Source organism: Taudactylus pleione, unplaced genomic scaffold, assembly GCF_031769625.1.
Source record: "Taudactylus pleione unplaced genomic scaffold, aTauple2 ptg000720l, whole genome shotgun sequence".
Taxonomy (NCBI): Eukaryota; Metazoa; Chordata; class Amphibia; order Anura; family Myobatrachidae; genus Taudactylus; species Taudactylus pleione.
The window spans coordinates 2,775,958-2,795,000 of NW_028285122.1; the positions used below are offsets into that span (position 1 = coordinate 2,775,958).

General features: G+C 36.0%; 3 protein-coding genes and 1 pseudogene across 3 annotated transcripts; all 4 read left to right on the top strand.

Moving 5' to 3' along the window:
• Window positions 1-9,251: 9,251 nt before the first annotated feature.
• Window positions 9,252-10,148, top strand: LOC148477402 (taste receptor type 2 member 40-like). Its single transcript, XM_088456789.1, has one exon. The coding sequence runs from the start codon at window positions 9,258-9,260 to the stop codon at window positions 10,146-10,148; it is 891 nt and encodes a 296-aa protein (XP_088312915.1). The 5' UTR covers window positions 9,252-9,257.
• A 2,011-nt stretch (window positions 10,149-12,159) lies between these two features.
• LOC148477403 (taste receptor type 2 member 40-like) lies at window positions 12,160-13,054 on the top strand (annotated as a pseudogene).
• Window positions 13,055-15,081: 2,027 nt separating this feature from the next.
• Window positions 15,082-15,978, top strand: LOC148477404 (taste receptor type 2 member 40-like). Its single transcript, XM_088456790.1, has one exon. The coding sequence runs from the start codon at window positions 15,088-15,090 to the stop codon at window positions 15,976-15,978; it is 891 nt and encodes a 296-aa protein (XP_088312916.1). The 5' UTR covers window positions 15,082-15,087.
• Window positions 15,979-17,982: 2,004 nt separating this feature from the next.
• Window positions 17,983-18,879, top strand: LOC148477405 (taste receptor type 2 member 40-like). The gene has a single exon (XM_088456788.1). The coding sequence runs from the start codon at window positions 17,989-17,991 to the stop codon at window positions 18,877-18,879; it is 891 nt and encodes a 296-aa protein (XP_088312914.1). The 5' UTR covers window positions 17,983-17,988.
• Window positions 18,880-19,043: the final 164 nt, after the last annotated feature.

Genomic DNA, 19,043 nt, shown 5'->3' on the forward strand with positions numbered 1-19,043 from the left:
CAGGTCTCATACTTACTTTTGATGAAATCGGGAACTCTAATTTATAGGGGTGATGGCAGAATGATTGGGGGCAGTCACCCATCCACATTCAAAGGAAAAAATAATGATCCTTAAATATTACATATTCCTTCATTTCTAGGCCATAAAAAGGAATCACATCTTATGGTAAATATACACATGAGGCATTTCTATCTCAGGAGAACCAGCCAGCTAAATCTTTGGGGTAAGTTTCTGGGATGTACTATTGGCCTGGAAGTCCCTTTGGCACCAAAAGTAACATATTATCAAAACATAAAAACAGGTCTGGTTGTGATGGAATGAAAGTTTAGAATATCTCTCTGTCAAAATGTTCTACGTGACAAAGAAATACAAACTATACATACAAATAGCCACAATATCAGTTGCATTTGCATGTATTATTTATTAGATTGCTTTTTTATCCTTTGTATTTGCATACTACTGTAATCACTGAATACTATACCAGCATCCATAGCACTACTTTCTACTACAACTGTAGATTAGAAATTGTATTATGATGGAACAAGATGGCTAGAGGAATGTAGGTCCAAAAATATATAGATATAACACACAAATATGTGCAAAAAAAAAGGATGCAGCCTCTTCAAACAAGGAGAATCACGGCACTCCTCCAAGTAATCAATATGTAATCAGTCATTAATGTTTCAAATGTGGCGCTATCTGATCATACATGGGAGAATTTATTATAACTCCAGAATATGCAAGAAACAAACAAATGTGGAGACCAGTAGTGAGGAGGACAGCTCCAAATGCAGAGTTTTGTCTCTTTTCATTATTCATTAAATGTACATGCCACCATAGACCCACAATACTTCACTTCTTTCACAGTATTGGCTAGTATAGGGTTATGATACCCCACATCCACAAAGAGATTCCACTCTCTGATATCTTCATATGAGTAACTGAATACTGTAGTTAAAAGAGCTATGGAAATAGTGCAGCACCTTTTTTAAAGAAGAAAATGTATTCATATAATGCACCCACATATTAAAGTATAAAGATATCATGTCAAACCACAAAGGTATACTCCCCAGGATCAGCTTGCCCAACAGCTCCACACAACCTTATGGAAATGGAATGAATCAGACATGCAGGTTCCGGATTCTAGTAGTCACAGTGGTACATCCTCAATACAGTACTTTGAGGTCCCAATGTCAGCAGCCTAATGTATCTCAGAGGCAATGGTCCTTTGTTAAACTGGTGACATTGGGACCCCAAAGGACTGCATTAAGGACATGCCATTATCCACCAGGGAGTGTGACTGTGTGTCTGATCGATATGTACAATGTACATGTACATGATTCACATAGACATGTGCATTGTTGTGTGTCCCAGTAGATACAATGGGATTGGGATCTGGTCAGAAAATCAACAATCAGAATTTCAAAAGCATAATTTTGTGTTATTTTAAGGGTCAGGATTGGGGTTAGGGTTAGGTAAAGAGTTAGGGTTAGAGTTAGGGTTAGGTAAAGTGTCAGGATTAGGGGTAGGGTTAGGTAAAGGGTTAGGGTTAGAGTTAAGGTTAGGTAAAGGGTCAGGGTTAGGGTTAGGTAAAGGGTCAGGGTTAGAGTTAGCTAAAGGGTCTGGGTTAGAGTTAGGATTAGGTAAAGGGTCAGGATTAGGGGTAGGGTTAGGTTAAGGGTTAGGGTTAAGATTAGGTAAAAGGTCAGGATTGGGGTTAGGGTTAGGTAAAGAGTTAGGGTTAGGGTTAGGTAAAGGGTCAGGATTAGGGGTAGGGTTAGGTAAATAGTTAGGGTTAGATAAAAGGTCAGGGTTAGAGTTAGGATTAGGTAAATGATTAGAGTTAGGGTTAGGTAAAGGGTTTTTGTTAGAGTTAGGGTTCAATTTACTGTTAACGATCGGATTAAGGTTAGTGTTAGAGTTAGAGTTAGGGTTAGGGTTAGGTTTACTGTTAGGATTGGATTAAGGTTAAGGATAGCCTAAAATATGCAAAAAAGGTATGTAAAAATTTTGTTGTCGACATATAAACTGTTGACATTATGAATATCTCAACATTTTAACCATGTCAACATTTGTGAATGTCAATAAATAGCTTTTCGAACTAATGTCCATGTCATCATTCTGACTATTCACTTTCCATACCACACCTATGTGACCAATCCATAATGTCCTTGTCTTTGAATGCTATAGAATGAATCATACATCTGTTGCACTACTGTAGCAGTCACACTTTATGGTTTATTGTTACATTCTATTTGCCAGTATTGTAAGCTTGTTACAACCCTTTAGCAGAACTCTTTTTTTGTGGGTGGGTCTATGTATCTAATGTTTGATAATGGCTGTTTAATGCAGGCACCATACAGATGCCATTTTCCATGATAATGGTAAAGTGATATTTGTGATTGAGAGAAAAAAAGGAAAACATGTCATAGTAAAGTCCCAATACTATACTGATATATGTCAGGAATAGTAAGATATAGCTTTGTTTTTTATGTCTTTCCAAGTAGTGTTGCCCAAGGGGACAAATTTGTGTTAGGTTGAAGGTTCAGTAGTAAAATTGGAAGCTACAATCTCCTTTGCTATCTTAAGGGCTAATTCTACGCAGATGCAAATTTAAACCAGGATATAGAAAAAAAAGGAGGCAAAGGGGGCAGGCAGACAGATAAGCATTGATCCCCAGCAATGGCCTTAAAAGGTGATAAAGAGGGGGACAGTGTCCTACCACTGGGTGCAGAGCTCAAAAGGCAGACTCCTGTCCCCTATAGCCATACCCAATGGAGACCCATCTGGCAAGATGGAGAGTGTACCTGCTACAGTGTATGAAGCTCACATTCTCTGTACTGCCAGACTTCCTCTCCCAATCCAAGGTGAAGAAAAACAAGTATAATACTATAGGGAGCTTGAAGTTAGAAACACAGAATAGCAAGGAAAGGCTGGAGACCACTCCTATCAAAGAGGTCACAAGCCTGACCCAGCCTCAGTGTTTAACACTCATCAGTGTGCTTATACTTCTGTTAGCCAAATACTGTATGTGAATGTCAGATTGTGCGCTAACCTGATTCGCTTCAGTGCATTTGTTTCTAGTGGACAATGCTTTATGTTATATCTGTGACTTTGCATATGACCCAGAATGTCATATATCATTATTTCTGTGATTTATAGCAGAAGATCAGCATCACAATTAGATGAAGAATTAGAGGTAATGAGAATTTATCTTTATTTAGAATCTCAAAGAATCTAAGAGAAACTAAACCTTCCAGTGTTATTATACATCCAGCAATATAAATCACATTCTAAGCACAGTAAGGTCACAGCCTCAAACCTCTCACATTAATCTTATGTAAAACACAGGGGAACATTTGTTTTTGATGGCTTCACTAAACAAATCTTAGCACATAAGATGTAAATCTCCATCGGTGACATCAGATCCCGGTGGTTTCTGTTACATTGTAAAAAAGACAAATGTGTGTGATTTTACTAATGAAAGTGTGTTCTCTTTATCAAAGGAAAATGAGATGGAAAAGAGGGTGTGAAAATAAATTATATTTTAAAAATTGAAAAGTGAGAAAAAGCCTCAGTATACACCTAGGCAGCCAGATACCCCGGGGATGATATTGTGGTATTATTATTATTATTATTATTATTATTATTATTATTATTATTATTATTATTATTATTATTATGCACCACAATGGGAGTAAATCTGAAATACTTTCACACTAATAAATACAAATAAACAATTTCACATTAATATGGAAGTACTGTACAATGTGCAATTAACATAATTATTTACAGTATAGAAGGTAAAAGGGGGTTGGGTATGAAATACCGGGCAGTCGGGATACCAGATTTCAAAATACTGACAGTGGCATCTTGATGCTCAGTGTCCCCGTTTCTGCCTTTAACCCTAATGCTCCCTTCTTGCACCCTAACCCTAAACCTCCTCACCCTGCACACTAACCCTCCCTGTTAATGCCTAAACCTAACCTTCCCCCCATAGTGCCTGAACCTAACCCTATCCACTTAGTACCTAACCCTAACTCCCCCCAGTGGTGCCTAAAACAAATCCCCCCCTTGTCCGTAGCCTTACCCTAACCTCCCCTTTCCCCCAGAGCCTAACCCTAACTCTCTTGTCATGCCTAAACCTATCTCTCCACCTCCGGACCTACTAGACCTACTATACTTACGTTCAGGATGACGGCTGTCAGGATTTCGGTGTCAGTATCTAAACTGGCATCAGGATTTAGGTGCCTTCATTTAGTTCTGGGTCAGGATTCTGATGAAGGGATTTCAACAGCCAGCATCCAGACCCTCGGCAAGGTAACTACATCCCTGTAAAAAGGGGATGGTTAAGAATGCACAACCTTACATTCGAAAGGAGAGGACAGTTCCCTGCTTGCATGAGCTGACAAAATAAACAAATGACTTTGAGTTCATATGTTTGCTACAGTGGTTGCAAGATGTACAATACAGTGCACATCTTGTGACCAGAACAGGCTCCACACCGTGTGCCGTGCAGTGGGCTCCTATCTACCTTCAGTGCGCAATGCCACAGGTCCCCCCTCTACCAACATAAATTATTTGTAGTATTTCTAAAGTTTTACATCTTATAGTACAGGTTGAGTCTCCCATATCCAAATATTCCGAAATACGGAATATTTTTAGCATGACTGAGAAAGTGAAACCATTGCTTTCTGATGGTTCAATGTACACAAACTTTGTTTAAAGCACAAATTATTAAAAATATAATATAAATTATCTTTCAGGCTGTGTGTATAAGGTGTATATAAAGCATATATGCATTCTGTGTGTATATTTGGATCTCATTCCCAAGATATTTAATTATTTTATGCAAATATTCCAAAATACGGAATATTCCGATATCCAAAATACCCCTGGTCCCAAGCATTTTGGATATGGGAGACTCAACCTGTAATGTAATATCTCCGCTTATGAAGGAGAAACAGACAATTCCATGTAAAAGTAGCTGTTTGCTGGGAAAGCAAGATTACTGCTGACATTGTAACAATGTTCCAGCTTTTGCAATTGAAAAAAAGCTGTTTGTTATACTTTACTGCTGGTGTTTATTGCCAAGTTGTGAAAGGTTATAAAATGCTGAGCAAATAATGGTTTTTACCTCTGCCTTTTGTACAAAGGGAGCTGCCTGAGTTATACACTTTGTGTGCCTCCCGATCTCCGTCTCCGTCTGTCTGGAGGGTATGCGGTGTGCAGGCACCAGTTGGAGAGACCCGGTGTAGTTAGTGGGACTCCTGATCTCAATCTCCCTTTCTCCAGAGAGTATGCAAGTGTACCAGTCAGAGGAGTCCGATGTACATAGCGGGACTACCGATCTCAAATTCCGTCTTGCTGCAATGTAGACGCCTGGCACACAGGTACTGACTGGGGGAACCTGGTAATACTGGCAAAACTCACATGGATAAGCTTCTAAAGCAGTAACTTGTAATCCATTCCAAGCAGTAACTTGTATTGCATTCCAAACAGTGGCTTGTGATTGGCAATAAAGGTGCTGGAACAGCAAATTACAGAGCATACATGGTTATATGCGTGTAACCCGTGTTATACAGTGTGGAATCTCTCAATAATTTTTATTATACATTTGGGCATTTTCATTCAGGTTACATGTTTTCCTCTCTAGCGCTTACTATGTTTTTACTTACTGTACCGGCTTCACTAAGAGGCATACTTGTCTCAACCTGTTAGAAAAATTAATGTACAGTATGTCATAGTAAATGGCTTATTCTGCTTGGAATGTCCTCAGAATTTGCCACAAATAATGTGAGATCATCACAGATGGGTGAATGTGAACACGTCCCATATTTTGTTCACACAATCAACTTGGTGCGCGCAGGAGATGCTGTCTGTGGCCTGAAAAATTTCACCATTCGGCAACTGCATGTAAAAGATTTCAGCAGCTATGTCACAAACTTAAAGGTAGATAGTGAAAGCTTATGAAACCCATAAGTGTATCTCTGCACAATTATATTAAAATATACAACTTCCTTGAAAAAAAACTAGAAAGAGCTGTGTGATTGTATGTCAATAAAAAATATATAATTTTGCTATATATTAGTCACATATTCACAAGAAACAACAATTTTATAAAACAGCAATATATTCACTTTTAAACATTTATAAGTATTAGAAACATTTAGAACCCATGCACATGATACAATCTCGAAAATATATTTTTATTGCTACTGATTGAATAGAATAGATTAATGGCTACAAATGTAGCTATCGGTATAAATACCAAAGTTCACACAATTGAGTACAGTGTGAATTATACCTCATTAAGTCTGTTGATTACATGTGATGAATAGGCTGAGTCCGCCATAGATGTTATAAAAGGTAACTTGTAAGTTAAAGTCGGTGTTTTGTGAGATACTGTCCCATAATAGAGAATAGAGTTCCAAAGATAGATAATTTTGCAGCTTAGAGCAAGTGGGCTGAGTGATGTTTTCTCTCATGGATGGAAAATATCATCTGCGATACAGTGTTATTTGTCCAACTCAGGGGAAGTGTGCTGCCGGACAGTGTCTCTATTTAAGTTCACCAAAGATCCCCGGCATAGACGTCAGTCGTTGGTGGGCTAGTGCTAGTACCATCAGAGCCGTAGCTAGACTTTTTGGTGCCCTGTGCCAGATAGAGCATTGGCGCCGCCCTCATTTTTCAAAGGCACATAATGCACCTAAAAAAGGGCCATGGCTTCATGGGGAAGGGCAAGGGAAGAGATAGGAGAGGTCAGGAGATGTTGGGGATAAAATAAGAGGAAGCTACAAGCAAGAATGATAATAAACAGAAATTTGACAGGCCCAAACAGCGCCCCCTGACCTGTGGTGCACTGTGCGATGGCACCGGCCACACTACCCTAGCTACGGTCCTGAGCACCGTAATTCAGGAAATATAGTATAGTAGAGGGTTACTCTGCCTAACGCGTGTCCCTGTCATATAAGATCTTATTGCCTCTGAGGAAGCTGTCTATGGCAGGGAAACACATTAGGAAAACTACCCTACACCACTACAATACTCTATTTCCTGAATTATGGTACTGCGGAGCTCCATTCCCTATTATGGGATGGTATCTCAAAAATTCAATTGTGTGAACTTAGGTAATTATAACAATAGCTACATTTGTAGCCATTAATCTGTTCTATTCTATCTATAAAAAAATGAATAAAAACCTTGCATCATAAATAGATATCATGGTCATATCTGGTAGCAGACCTGTGAGCTGTACACTGTTGCAGGGAAGCTGCCATCAATTGGATATATCTTACTGAGGACAATAAGAAACATCAGACTGGATAGGTCATTCATCATTTGACCTAAGAACTTAATATATATTGTGATAGGAGCAGCCAGATACCTTAGTCTAAGTGATGTTTAAAGGATATACTATTTGCCATCCTGTTTGAGGATTAAAGTTTAGGCTAGAAGTGCATACATTTTAAATTAAACACTCTCAAAGAAGTCATTATAGACGCATTGGGTGACTTGTTTCTGTGACCAAAAAGTGGTCTCAATGAGCTATCATTGAGCTAATAAAGGGTGACAGCAAGTTATTAACAACATCTAACCCACAATGACCACGATATATGTGTGATGTAAGGTTTTTATTCATTTTTAAATGTATTTGTTTTAAATAAAACCAAATGTTAATGGAGCAGACAGAAGCTGATTAATTGTTATTGGGTGTACTCTGGTTGAGGGTATCATTGTAGAAACAGAAAGTGGATCCCTTCTTCGTCTTCATCCCCTTAAAAGGACATTAAAACAGAAAATATGAAAAAAAAATTGATGCTGCATAATTGGAATTTGGCGCTCCCCAAGATCATCATTCTGTAGAAACCTTATGGTCCACATTGGCAAAGGACCACACTTAGGGAAGCAGCCTAACTAAAAATACTTTTTAATGAATTGTACTGTATGTTTTTTATTTTAACATTTTAAGATAAACTCATTGATGTTGCGCTATACAGATATTGTGTGTGTGTGTGTGTGTGTGTATGTATATATATATATATATATATGATCCCTAAAGAAAGATGTATTACATTACCCAAAACATTGGAGTAACAGGGGTCTGTGAGCGAATGCTTGCTTTGAATATTCATGGAGTGCAATATATATATATATATATATATATATGTGTGTGTGTGTGAATATATGTATCTAGATATACTAAATAAAATGTCCTGAATGATTGACTGGCTCACTGAGAAACTGACTCATCAAATCCCAGCCCAAGCCCCCTGGACCTAGAAATTTGAAAATTGGGGATAATATTCCTTCCATGATGTAGGTTCGCTGTAAAATTGTTTTTTTTTAAATTCTACTCCTAAGCGGTTGAAAGGGCAAAAAAAATTTCCTTTCCCTTTGCAATGTTTTGACTGACTGACTGATCATTGCTGTAGCACAGTTAATTATTCAAACACCAACTGTCACCCCAAGTGCTGGCAAACGTCACTTGCAGTTGGCGTGGCTCCCCTATTTGTATATTGAGGGAAGGCATTATGTTACTACAGTGGTGAGAGAGGGGGATGTGATAATACATTAGTGAGAGGGGAATGTGTTACTATACAGATGAGGGAGAAGAATGAGTTACTATAGAGGTGAGGGAAGGGAATGTGTTACTACACAGGTATGGGAAAGGAATAAGTTACTACAAAGGTGGGGAAAGGAAATGTGTTACAATAAAAGCAAGGGATGGGAATGTGTTAATACAGGGGTGAGTGGGGGTAAAGTGTTAATCCAGAGGTGAGGGAGGGGAAAAAGTTACTACAAGTGTGAGATATTATATGTAAATATGATATTGATTCCTATTTTCCTAAATATATTTCAATGTTAGAGAAAAAATTTATAATATAAATATTAAATAAGAAGTAAAATTGTTAACTTTATTTCTCTGATAAAGGATTTAATGTAAATGCAAATTTCCATCACGGACTCTCGTGTGGCCTAAATGCTTTGCCTCATGTGACTTTTCTTGTTTTCCTATAGAAAGTTCCATCAGATAAAGTCAGATGTCACGGTGTAACCTGATTTATAGATGCACCATCCAATATACACAGCTCATGTCTGTGATCCAGGTACTGAGCATATTTGCATCTGATGCTCATATTTCTCAGTGCCGTGAATTAGTATAATCATTACTATACAGACTTCACATCTATAAAATAATCATTGCTAAATAGACACCAGACAGACATTATAAGTGATAGACAATTTGGTCAGCTATGAATGTGTTCATCTTTATTATTGGAATGATGAATGGAATAGCTGGGAGTATCTTATCCTTTACAATTTGCAATGTGTACATCAGACAATGGAAAGAGACCAGTAATCTGTGTGTTTGTGATAAAATCCAGTTTTCCACAGTGCTGACAAATCTCCTCTTACAGGGTTACTTTACACTTTGTAGTGTTTTTGAATTCTTTGGGATCTATATGATGCTAGACAAAAACACCTTATTATACATGTTTATGCTGCAAAGTGTTCTTGTTACTGTCAGTTTCTGGAACACCGCCTGGCTCTCCATCTTCTACTCTGTACGATTGGTGAAAGTTTCCCATAAGTTTTTCCTTCAAGTCAAAACTAGGTTTCTGTCTTCTGTTCTTCAACTCATAATGGTAACACTGTTATGTTCCTCGGTCATTAATGTGCCTATATTATGGACAGCTAGTATTGACATTGCCAAAAATAATACTGACAACCAGTTTTCAGCTAGATTTAAAATAACTTGGAATTTTGCTAACTATATTTGCATGTCATTCTTCGGTTATTTTCTCCCGTGTTTTATAACTTCTCTCTGTATCGGGCTCAGTGTCACAGCTCTCCTGAGACACGTCTGGAGGATGAGACGTAGAGAGTCTAATGTGACATCAGCTCAGCTCCAGGGCCACGTCCGAGCTGTCAGGTCAATGATTGAACGTGTTATGCTGGACATTGCTTTTTTTTTGCTATATACAATGATTTCTATTCCATCAACAATGAAGGATCTTGATAACATTTCACTGTTTGTATTCTGGTCAATTTTCCTGTGTTATCCCACTGCTCAAACTCTCATTATAATCCATGGAAATCCCAAATTGAGGAGCAGGTTATGTGGCCATGGCATCGCCACCTGAATATAAAATATTCACATCCATAATGAGAGCTATGTGTGTTCTTGTTTCTTATAATTGAATCTGTAAATATTAACAGGACTGTAAAAACATTGGATTATTGGGGAAATTTTAATTCCTTTAGAATATGTTATCTCAATTGCAATTTATTTAAGATATAGAAAACAAGGCATTTTGTTTTAAATCAAATTTATATATATATATATATATATATATATATATATATATATATACACCTCTGGAACAATTTATTACCCTGTGTTTTCTACTGGAGTAATGTTGCCATGTGTTATTTGTCATCTTAAAATGTAATATATAATTTTATATAATTTGTCCTCATCTTAACAAATATGATACCTCTGTCATTACTTTATTGTAAAAACATACCAAAACTGTTCTACAATCACACATGAATTACTTTATAGTCACAGGCTTTGCATTGGTAATTAAAAGCGTTCACATTCCATTCTCTCTTTTTTTTGCATTCAAGGAACTGTAAGGGTTTGACTAGCTGAATGTAGATTTCTAAAATACTTACTGTAAGTACTGTAGGAACGCTGTATAAAATAAAACTTAATTTATTGCAACAGTTATTATTAACATTTGAAACATTTTACATACAATAATAGGATAATATGCATTCTTGTCATCTTTTGTAAATGTTTATTAGTTTGTATGAATTATTCATTATTTCTATGCAGTAACATGAAACATGAAAAAATAATTGGCATGAGGACTTATATTGTCATGATGTTGCGCTATACAGATATTGTGTGTGTGTGTATATATATATATATATATATATATGATCCCTAAAGAAAGATGTATTACATTACCCAAAACATTGGAGTAACAGGGGTCTGTGAGCGAATGCTTGCTTTGAATATTCATGGAGTGCAATATATATATATATATATATATATATATATATATGTGTGTGTGTGTGAATATATGTATCTAGATATACTAAATAAAATGTCCTGAATGATTGACTGGCTCACTGAGAAACTGACTCATCAAATCCCAGCCCAAGCCCCCTGGACCTAGAAATTTGAAAATTGGGGATAATATTCCTTCCATGATGTAGGTTCGCTGTAAAATTGTTTTTTTTAAATTCTACTCCTAAGCGGTTGAAAGGGCAAAAAAAATTTCCTTCCCCTTTGCAATGTTTTGACTGACTGACTGATCATTGCTGTAGCACAGTTAATTATTCAAACACCAACTGTCACCCCAAGTGCTGGCAAACGTCACTTGCAGTTGGCGTGGCTCCCCTATTTGTATATTGAGGGAAGGCATTATGTTACTACAGTGGTGAGAGAGGGGGATGTGATAATACATTAGTGAGAGGGGAATGTGTTACTATACAGATGAGGGAGAAGAATGAGTTACTATAGAGGTGAGGGAAGGGAATGTGTTACTACACAGGTATGGGAAAGGAATAAGTTACTACAAAGGTGGGGAAAGGAAATGTGTTACAATAAAAGCAAGGGATGGGAATGTGTTAATACAAGGGTGAGTGGGGGTAAAGTGTTAATCCAGAGGTGAGGGAGGGGAAAAAGTTACTACAAGTGTGAGATATTATATGTAAATATGATATTGATTCCTATTTTCCTAAATATATTTCAATGTTAGAGAAAAAATGTATAATATAAATATTAAATAAGAAGTAAAATTGTTAACTTTATTTCTCTGATAAAGGATTTAATGTAAATGCAAATTTCCATCACGGACTCTCGTGTGGCCTAAATGCTTTGCCTCATGTGACTTTTCTTGTTTTCCTATTGAAAGTTCCATCAGATAAAGTCAGATGTCACGGTGTAACCTGATTTATAGATGCACCATCCAATATACACAGCTCATGTCTGTGATCCAGGTACTGAGCATATTTGCATCTGATGCTCATATTTCTCAGTGCCGTGAATTAGTATAATCATTACTATACAGACTTCACATCTATAAAATAATCATTGCTAAATAGACACCAGACAGACATTATAAGTGATAGACAATTTGGTCAGCTATGAATGTGTTCATCTTTATTATTGGAATGATGAATGGAATAGCTGGGAGTATCTTATCCTTTACAATTTGCAATGTGTACATCAGACAATGGAAAGAGACCAATAATCTGTGTGTGTGATAAAATCCAGTTTTCCACAGTGCTGACAAATCTCCTCTTACATGGTTACTTTACACTTTGTAGTGTTTTTGAATTCTTTGGGATCTATATGATGCTAGACAAAAACACCTTATTATACATGTTTATGCTGCAAAGTGTTCTTGTTACTGTCAGTTTCTGGAACACCGCCTGGCTCTCCATCTTCTACTCTGTACGATTGGTGAAAGTTTCCCATAAGTTTTTCCTTCAAGTCAAAACTAGGTTTCTGTCTTCTGTTCTTCAACTCATAATGGTAACACTGTTATGTTCCTCGGTCATTAATGTGCCAATATTATGGACAGCTAGTATTGACATTGCCAAAAATAATACTGACAACCAGTTTTCAGCTAGATTTAAAATAACTTGGAATTTTGCTAACTATATTTGCATGTCATTCTTCGGTTATTTTCTCCCGTGTTTTATAACTTCTCTCTGTATCGGGCTCAGTGTCACAGCTCTCCTGAGACACGTCTGGAGGATGAGACGTAGAGAGTCTAATGTGACATCAGCTCAGCTCCAGGGCCACGTCCGAGCTGTCAGGTCAATGATTGAACGTGTTATGCTGGACATTGCTTTTTTTTTGCTATATACAATGATTTCTATTCCATCAACAATGAAGGATCTTGATAACATTTCACTGTTTGTATTCTGGTCAATTTTCCTGTGTTATCCCACTGCTCAAACTCTCATTATAATCCATGGAAATCCCAAATTGAGGAGCAGGTTATGTGGCCATGGCATCGCCACCTGAATATAAAATATTCACATCCATAATGAGAGCTATGTGTGTTCTTGTTTCTTATAATTGAATCTGTAAATATTAACAGGACTGTAAAAACATTGGATTATTGGGGAAATTTTAATTCCTTTAGAATATGTTATCTCAATTGCAATTTATTTAAGATATAGAAAACAAGGCATTTTGTTTTAAATCAAATTTATATATATATATATATATATATATATATATATATATATATATATATATATATACACCTCTGGAACAATTTATTACCCTGTGTTTTCTACTGGAGTAATGTTGCCATGTGTTATTTGTCATCTTAAAATGTAATATATAATTTTATATAATTTGTCCTCATCTTAACAAATATGATACCTCTGTCATTACTTTATTGTAAAAACATACCAAAACTGTTCTACAATCACACATGAATTACTTTATAGTCACAGGCTTTGCATTGGTAATTAAAAGCGTTCACATTCCATTCTCTCTTTTTTTTGCATTCAAGGAACTGTAAGGGTTTGACTAGCTGAATGTAGATTTCTAAAATACTTACTGTAAGTACTGTAGGAACGCTGTATAAAATAAAAATTAATTTATTGCAACAGTTATTATTAACATTTGAAACATTTTACATACAATAATAGGATAATATGCATTCTTGTCATCTTTTGTAAATGTTTATTAGTTTGTATGAATTATTCATTATTTCTATGCAGTAACATGAAACATGAAAAAATAATTGGCATGAGGACTTATATTGTCATGATGTTGCGCTATACAGATATTGTGTGTGTGTGTATGTATATATATATATATATATATATATGATCCCTAAAGAAAGATGTATTACATTACCCAAAACATTGGAGTAACAGGGGTCTGTGAGCGAATGCTTGCTTTGAATATTCATGGAGTGCAATATATATATATATATATATATATATATATGTGTGTGTGTGTGAATATATGTATCTAGATATATAATAAATAAAATGTCCTGAATGATTGACTGGCTCACTGACTAACTGACTCATCAAATCCCAGCCCAAGCCCCCTGGACCAAGAAATTTGAAAATTGGGGATAATATTCCTTCCATGATGTAGGTTCGCTGTAAAATTGTTTTTTTTTTATTCTACTCCTAAGCAGTTGAAAGGGCAAAAAAAATTTCCTTCCCCTTTGCAATGTTTTGACTGACTGACTGATCATTGCTGTAGCACAGTTAATTATTCAAACACCAACTGTCACCCCAAGTGCTGGCAAACGTCACTTGCAGTTGGTGTGGCTCCCCTATTTGTATATTGAGGGAAGGCATTATGTTACTACAGTGGTGAGAGAGGGGGATGTGATAATACATTAGTGAGAGGGGAATGTGTTACTATACAGATGAGGGAGAAGAATGAGTTACTATAGAGGTGAGGGAAGGGAATGTGTTATTACACAGGTATGGGAAAGGAATAAGTTACTACAAAGGTGGGGAAAAAGGAAATGTGTTACAATAAAAGCAAGGGATGGGAATGTGTTAATACAAGGGTGAGTGGGGGTAAAGTGTTAATCCAGAGGTGAGGGAGGGGAAAAAGTTACGACAAGTGTGAGATATTATATGTAAATATGATATTGATTCCTATTTTCCTAAATATATTTCAATGTTAGAGAAAAAATTTATAATATAAATATTAAATAAGAAGTAAAATTGTTAACTTTATTTCTCTGATAAAGGATTTAATGTAAATGCAAATTTCCATCACGGACTCTCGTGTGGCCTAAATGCTTTGCCTCATGTGACTTTTCTTGTTTTCCTATTGAAAGTTCCATCAGATAAAGTCAGATGTCACGGTGTAACCTGATTTATAGATGCACCATCCAATATACACAGCTCATGTCTGTGATCCAGGTACTGAGCATATTTGCATCTGATGCTCATATTTCTCAGTGCCGTGAATTAGTATAATCATTACTATACAGACTTCACATCTATAAAATAATCATTGCTAAATAGACACCAGACAGACATTATAAGTGATAGACAATTTGGTCAGCTATGAATGTGTTCATCTTTATTATTGGAATGATGAATGGAATAGCTGGGAGTATCTTATCCTTTACAATTTGCAATGTGTACATCAGACAATGGAAAGAGACCAATAATCTGTGTGTTTGTGATAAAATCCAGTTTTCCACAGTGCTGACAAATCTCCTCTTACATGGTTACTTTACACTTTGTAGTGTTTTTGAATTCTTTGGGATCTATATGATGCTAGACAAAAACACCTTATTATACATGTTTATGCTGCAAAGTGTTCTTGTTACTGTCAGTTTCTGGAACACCGCCTGGCTCTCCATCTTCTACTCTGTACGATTGGTGAAAGTTTCCCATAAGTTTTTCCTTCAAGTCAAAACTAGGTTTCTGTCTTCTGTTCTTCAACTCATAATGGTAACACTGTTATGTTCCTCGGTCATTAATGTGCCAATATTATGGACAGCTAGTATTGACATTGCCAAAAATAATACTGACAACCAGTTTTCAGCTGGATTTAAAATAACTTGGAATTTTGCTAACTATATTTGCATGTCATTCTTCGGTTATTTTCTCCCGTGTTTTATAACTTCTCTCTGTATCGGGCTCAGTGTCACAGCTCTCCTGAGACACGTCTGGAGGATGAGACGTAGAGAGTCTAATGTGACATCAGCTCAGCTCCAGGGCCACGTCCGAGCTGTCAGGTCAATGATTGAACGTGTTATGCTGGACATCGCTTTTTTTTTGCTATATACAATGATTTCTATTCCATCAACAATGAAGGATCTTGATAACATTTCACTGTTTGTATTCTGGTCAATTTTCCTGTGTTATCCCACTGCTCAAACTCTCATTATAATCCATGGAAATCCCAAATTGAGGAGCAGGTTATGTGGCCATGGCATCGCCACCTGAATATGAAATATTCACATCCATAATGAGAGCTATGTGTGTTCTTGTTTCTTATAATTGAATCTGTAAATATTAACAGGACTGTAAAAACATTGGATTATTGGGGAAATTTTAATTCCTTTAGAATATGTTATCTCAATTGCAATTTATTTAAGATATAGAAAACAAGGCATTTTGTTTTAAATCAAATTTATATATATATATATATATATATATATATACACCTCTGGAACAATTTATTACCCTGTGTTTCTACTGGAGTAATGTTGCCATGTGTTATTTGTCATCTTAAAATGTAATATATAATTTTATATAATTTGTCCTCATCTTAACAAATATGATACCTCTGTCATTACTTTATTGTAAAAACATACCAAAACTGTTCTACAATCACACATGAATTACTTTATAGTCACAGGCTTTGCATTGGTAATTAAAAGCGTTCACATTCCATTCTCTCTTTTTTTTGCATTCAGGGAACTGTAAGGGTTTGACTAGCTGAATGTAGATTTCTAAAATACTTACTGTAAGTACTGTAGGAACGCTGTATAAAATAAAAATTTATTTATTGCAACAGTTATTATTAACATTTGAAACATTTTACATACAATAATAGGATAATATGCATTCTTGTCATCTTTTGTAAATGTTTATTAGTTTGTATGAATTATTCATTATTTCTATGCAGTAACATGAAACATGAAAAAATAATTGGCATGAGGACTTATATTGTCATGATGTTGCGCTATACAGATATTGTGTGTGTGTATGTATATATATATATATATATATATATATATATGATCCCTAAAGAAAGATGTATTACATTACCCAAAACATTGGAGTAACAGGGGTCTGTGAGCGAATGCTTGCTTTGAATATTCATGGAGTGCAATATATATATATATATATATATATATATATATATTTGTGTGTGTGAATATATGTATCTAGATATACTAAATAAAATGTCCTGAATGATTGACTGGCTCACTGACTAACTGACTCATCAAATCCCAGCCCAAGCCCCCTGGACCTAGAAATTTGAAAATTGGGGATAATATTCCTTCCATGATGTAGGTTCGCTGTAAAATTGTTTTTTTTTAATTCTACTCCTAAGCGGTTGAAAGGGCTAAAAAAATTTCCTTCCCCTTTGCAATGTTTTGACTGACTGACTGATCATTGCTGTAGCACAGTTAATTATTCAAACACCAACTGTCACCCCAAGTGCTGGCAAACGTCACTTGCAGTTGGCGTGGCTCCCCTATTTGTATATTGAGGGAAGGCATTATGTTACTACAGTGGTGAGAGAGGGGGATGTGATAATACATTAGTGAGAGGGGAATGTGTTACTATACAGATGAGGGAGAAGAATGAGTTACTATAGAGGTGAGGGAAGGGAATGTGTTACTACACAGGTATGGGAAAGGAATAAGTTACTACAAAGGTGGGGAAAGGAAATGTGTTACAATAAAAGCAAGGGATGGGAATGTGTTAATACAGGGGTGAGTGGGGGTAAAGTGTTAATCCAGAGGTGAGGGAGGGGAAAAAGTTACTACAAGTGTGAGATATTATATGTAAATATGACATTGATTCCTATTTTCCTAAATATATTTCAATGTTAGAGAAAAAAATTATAATATAAATATTAAATAAGAAGTAAAAATGTTAACTTTATTTCTCTGATAAAGGATTTAATGTAAATGCAAATTTCCATCACGGACTCTCGTGTGGCCTAAATGCTTTGCCTCATGTGACTTTTCTTGTTTTCCTATAGAAAGTTCCATCAGATAAAGTCAGATGTCACGGTGTAACCTGATTTATAGATGCACCATCCAATATACACAGCTCATGTCTGTGATCCAGGTACTGAGCATATTTGCATCTGATGCTCATATTTCTCAGTGCCGTGAATTAGTATAATCATTACTATACAGACTTCACATCTATAAAATAATCATTGCTAAATAGACACCAGACAGACATTATAAGTGATAGACAATTTGGTCAGCTATGAATGTGTTCATCTTTATTATTGGAATGATGAATGGAATAGCTGGGAGTATCTTATCCTTTACAATTTGCAATGTGTACATCAGACAATGGAAAGAGACCAGTAATCTGGGTGTTTGTGATAAAATCCAGTTTTCCACAGTGCTGACAAATCTCCTCTTACATGGTTACTTTACACTTTGTAGTGTTTTTGAATTCTTTGGGATCTATATGATGCTAGACAAAAACACCTTATTATACATGTTTATGCTGCAAAGTGTTCTTGTTACTGTCAGTTTCTGGAACACCGCCTGGCTCTCCATCTTCTACTCTGTACGATTGGTGAAAGTTTCCCATAAGTTTTTCCTTCAAGTCAAAACTAGGTTTCTGTCTTCTGTTCTTCAACTCATAATGGTAACACTGTTATGTTCCTCGGTCATTAATGTGCCAATATTATGGACAGCTAGTATTGACATTGCCAAAAATAATACTGACAACCAGTTTTCAGCTAGATTTAAAATAACTTGGAATTTTGCTAACTATATTTGCATGTCATTCTTCGGTTATTTTCTCCCGTGTTTTATAACTTCTCTCTGTATCGGGCTCAGTGTCACAGCTCTCCTGAGACACGTCTGGAGGATGAGACGTAGAGAGTCTAATGTGACATCAGCTCAGCTCCAGGGCCACGTCCGAGCTGTCAGGTCAATGATTGAACGTGTTATGCTGGACATTGCTTTTTTTTTGCTATATACAATGATTTCTATTCCATCAACAATGAAGGATCTTGATAACATTTCACTGTTTGTATTCTGGTCAATTTTCCTGTGTTATCCCACTGCTCAAACTCTCATTATAATCCATGGAAATCCCAAATTGAGGAGCAGGTTATGTGGCCATGGCATCGCCACCTGAATATAAAATATTCACATCCATAATGAGAGCTATGTGTGTTCTTGTTTCTTATAATTGAATCTGTAAATATTAACAGGACTGTAAAAACATTGGATTATTGGGGAAATTTTAATTCCTTTAGAATATGTTATCTCAATTGCAATTTATTTAAGATATAGAAAACA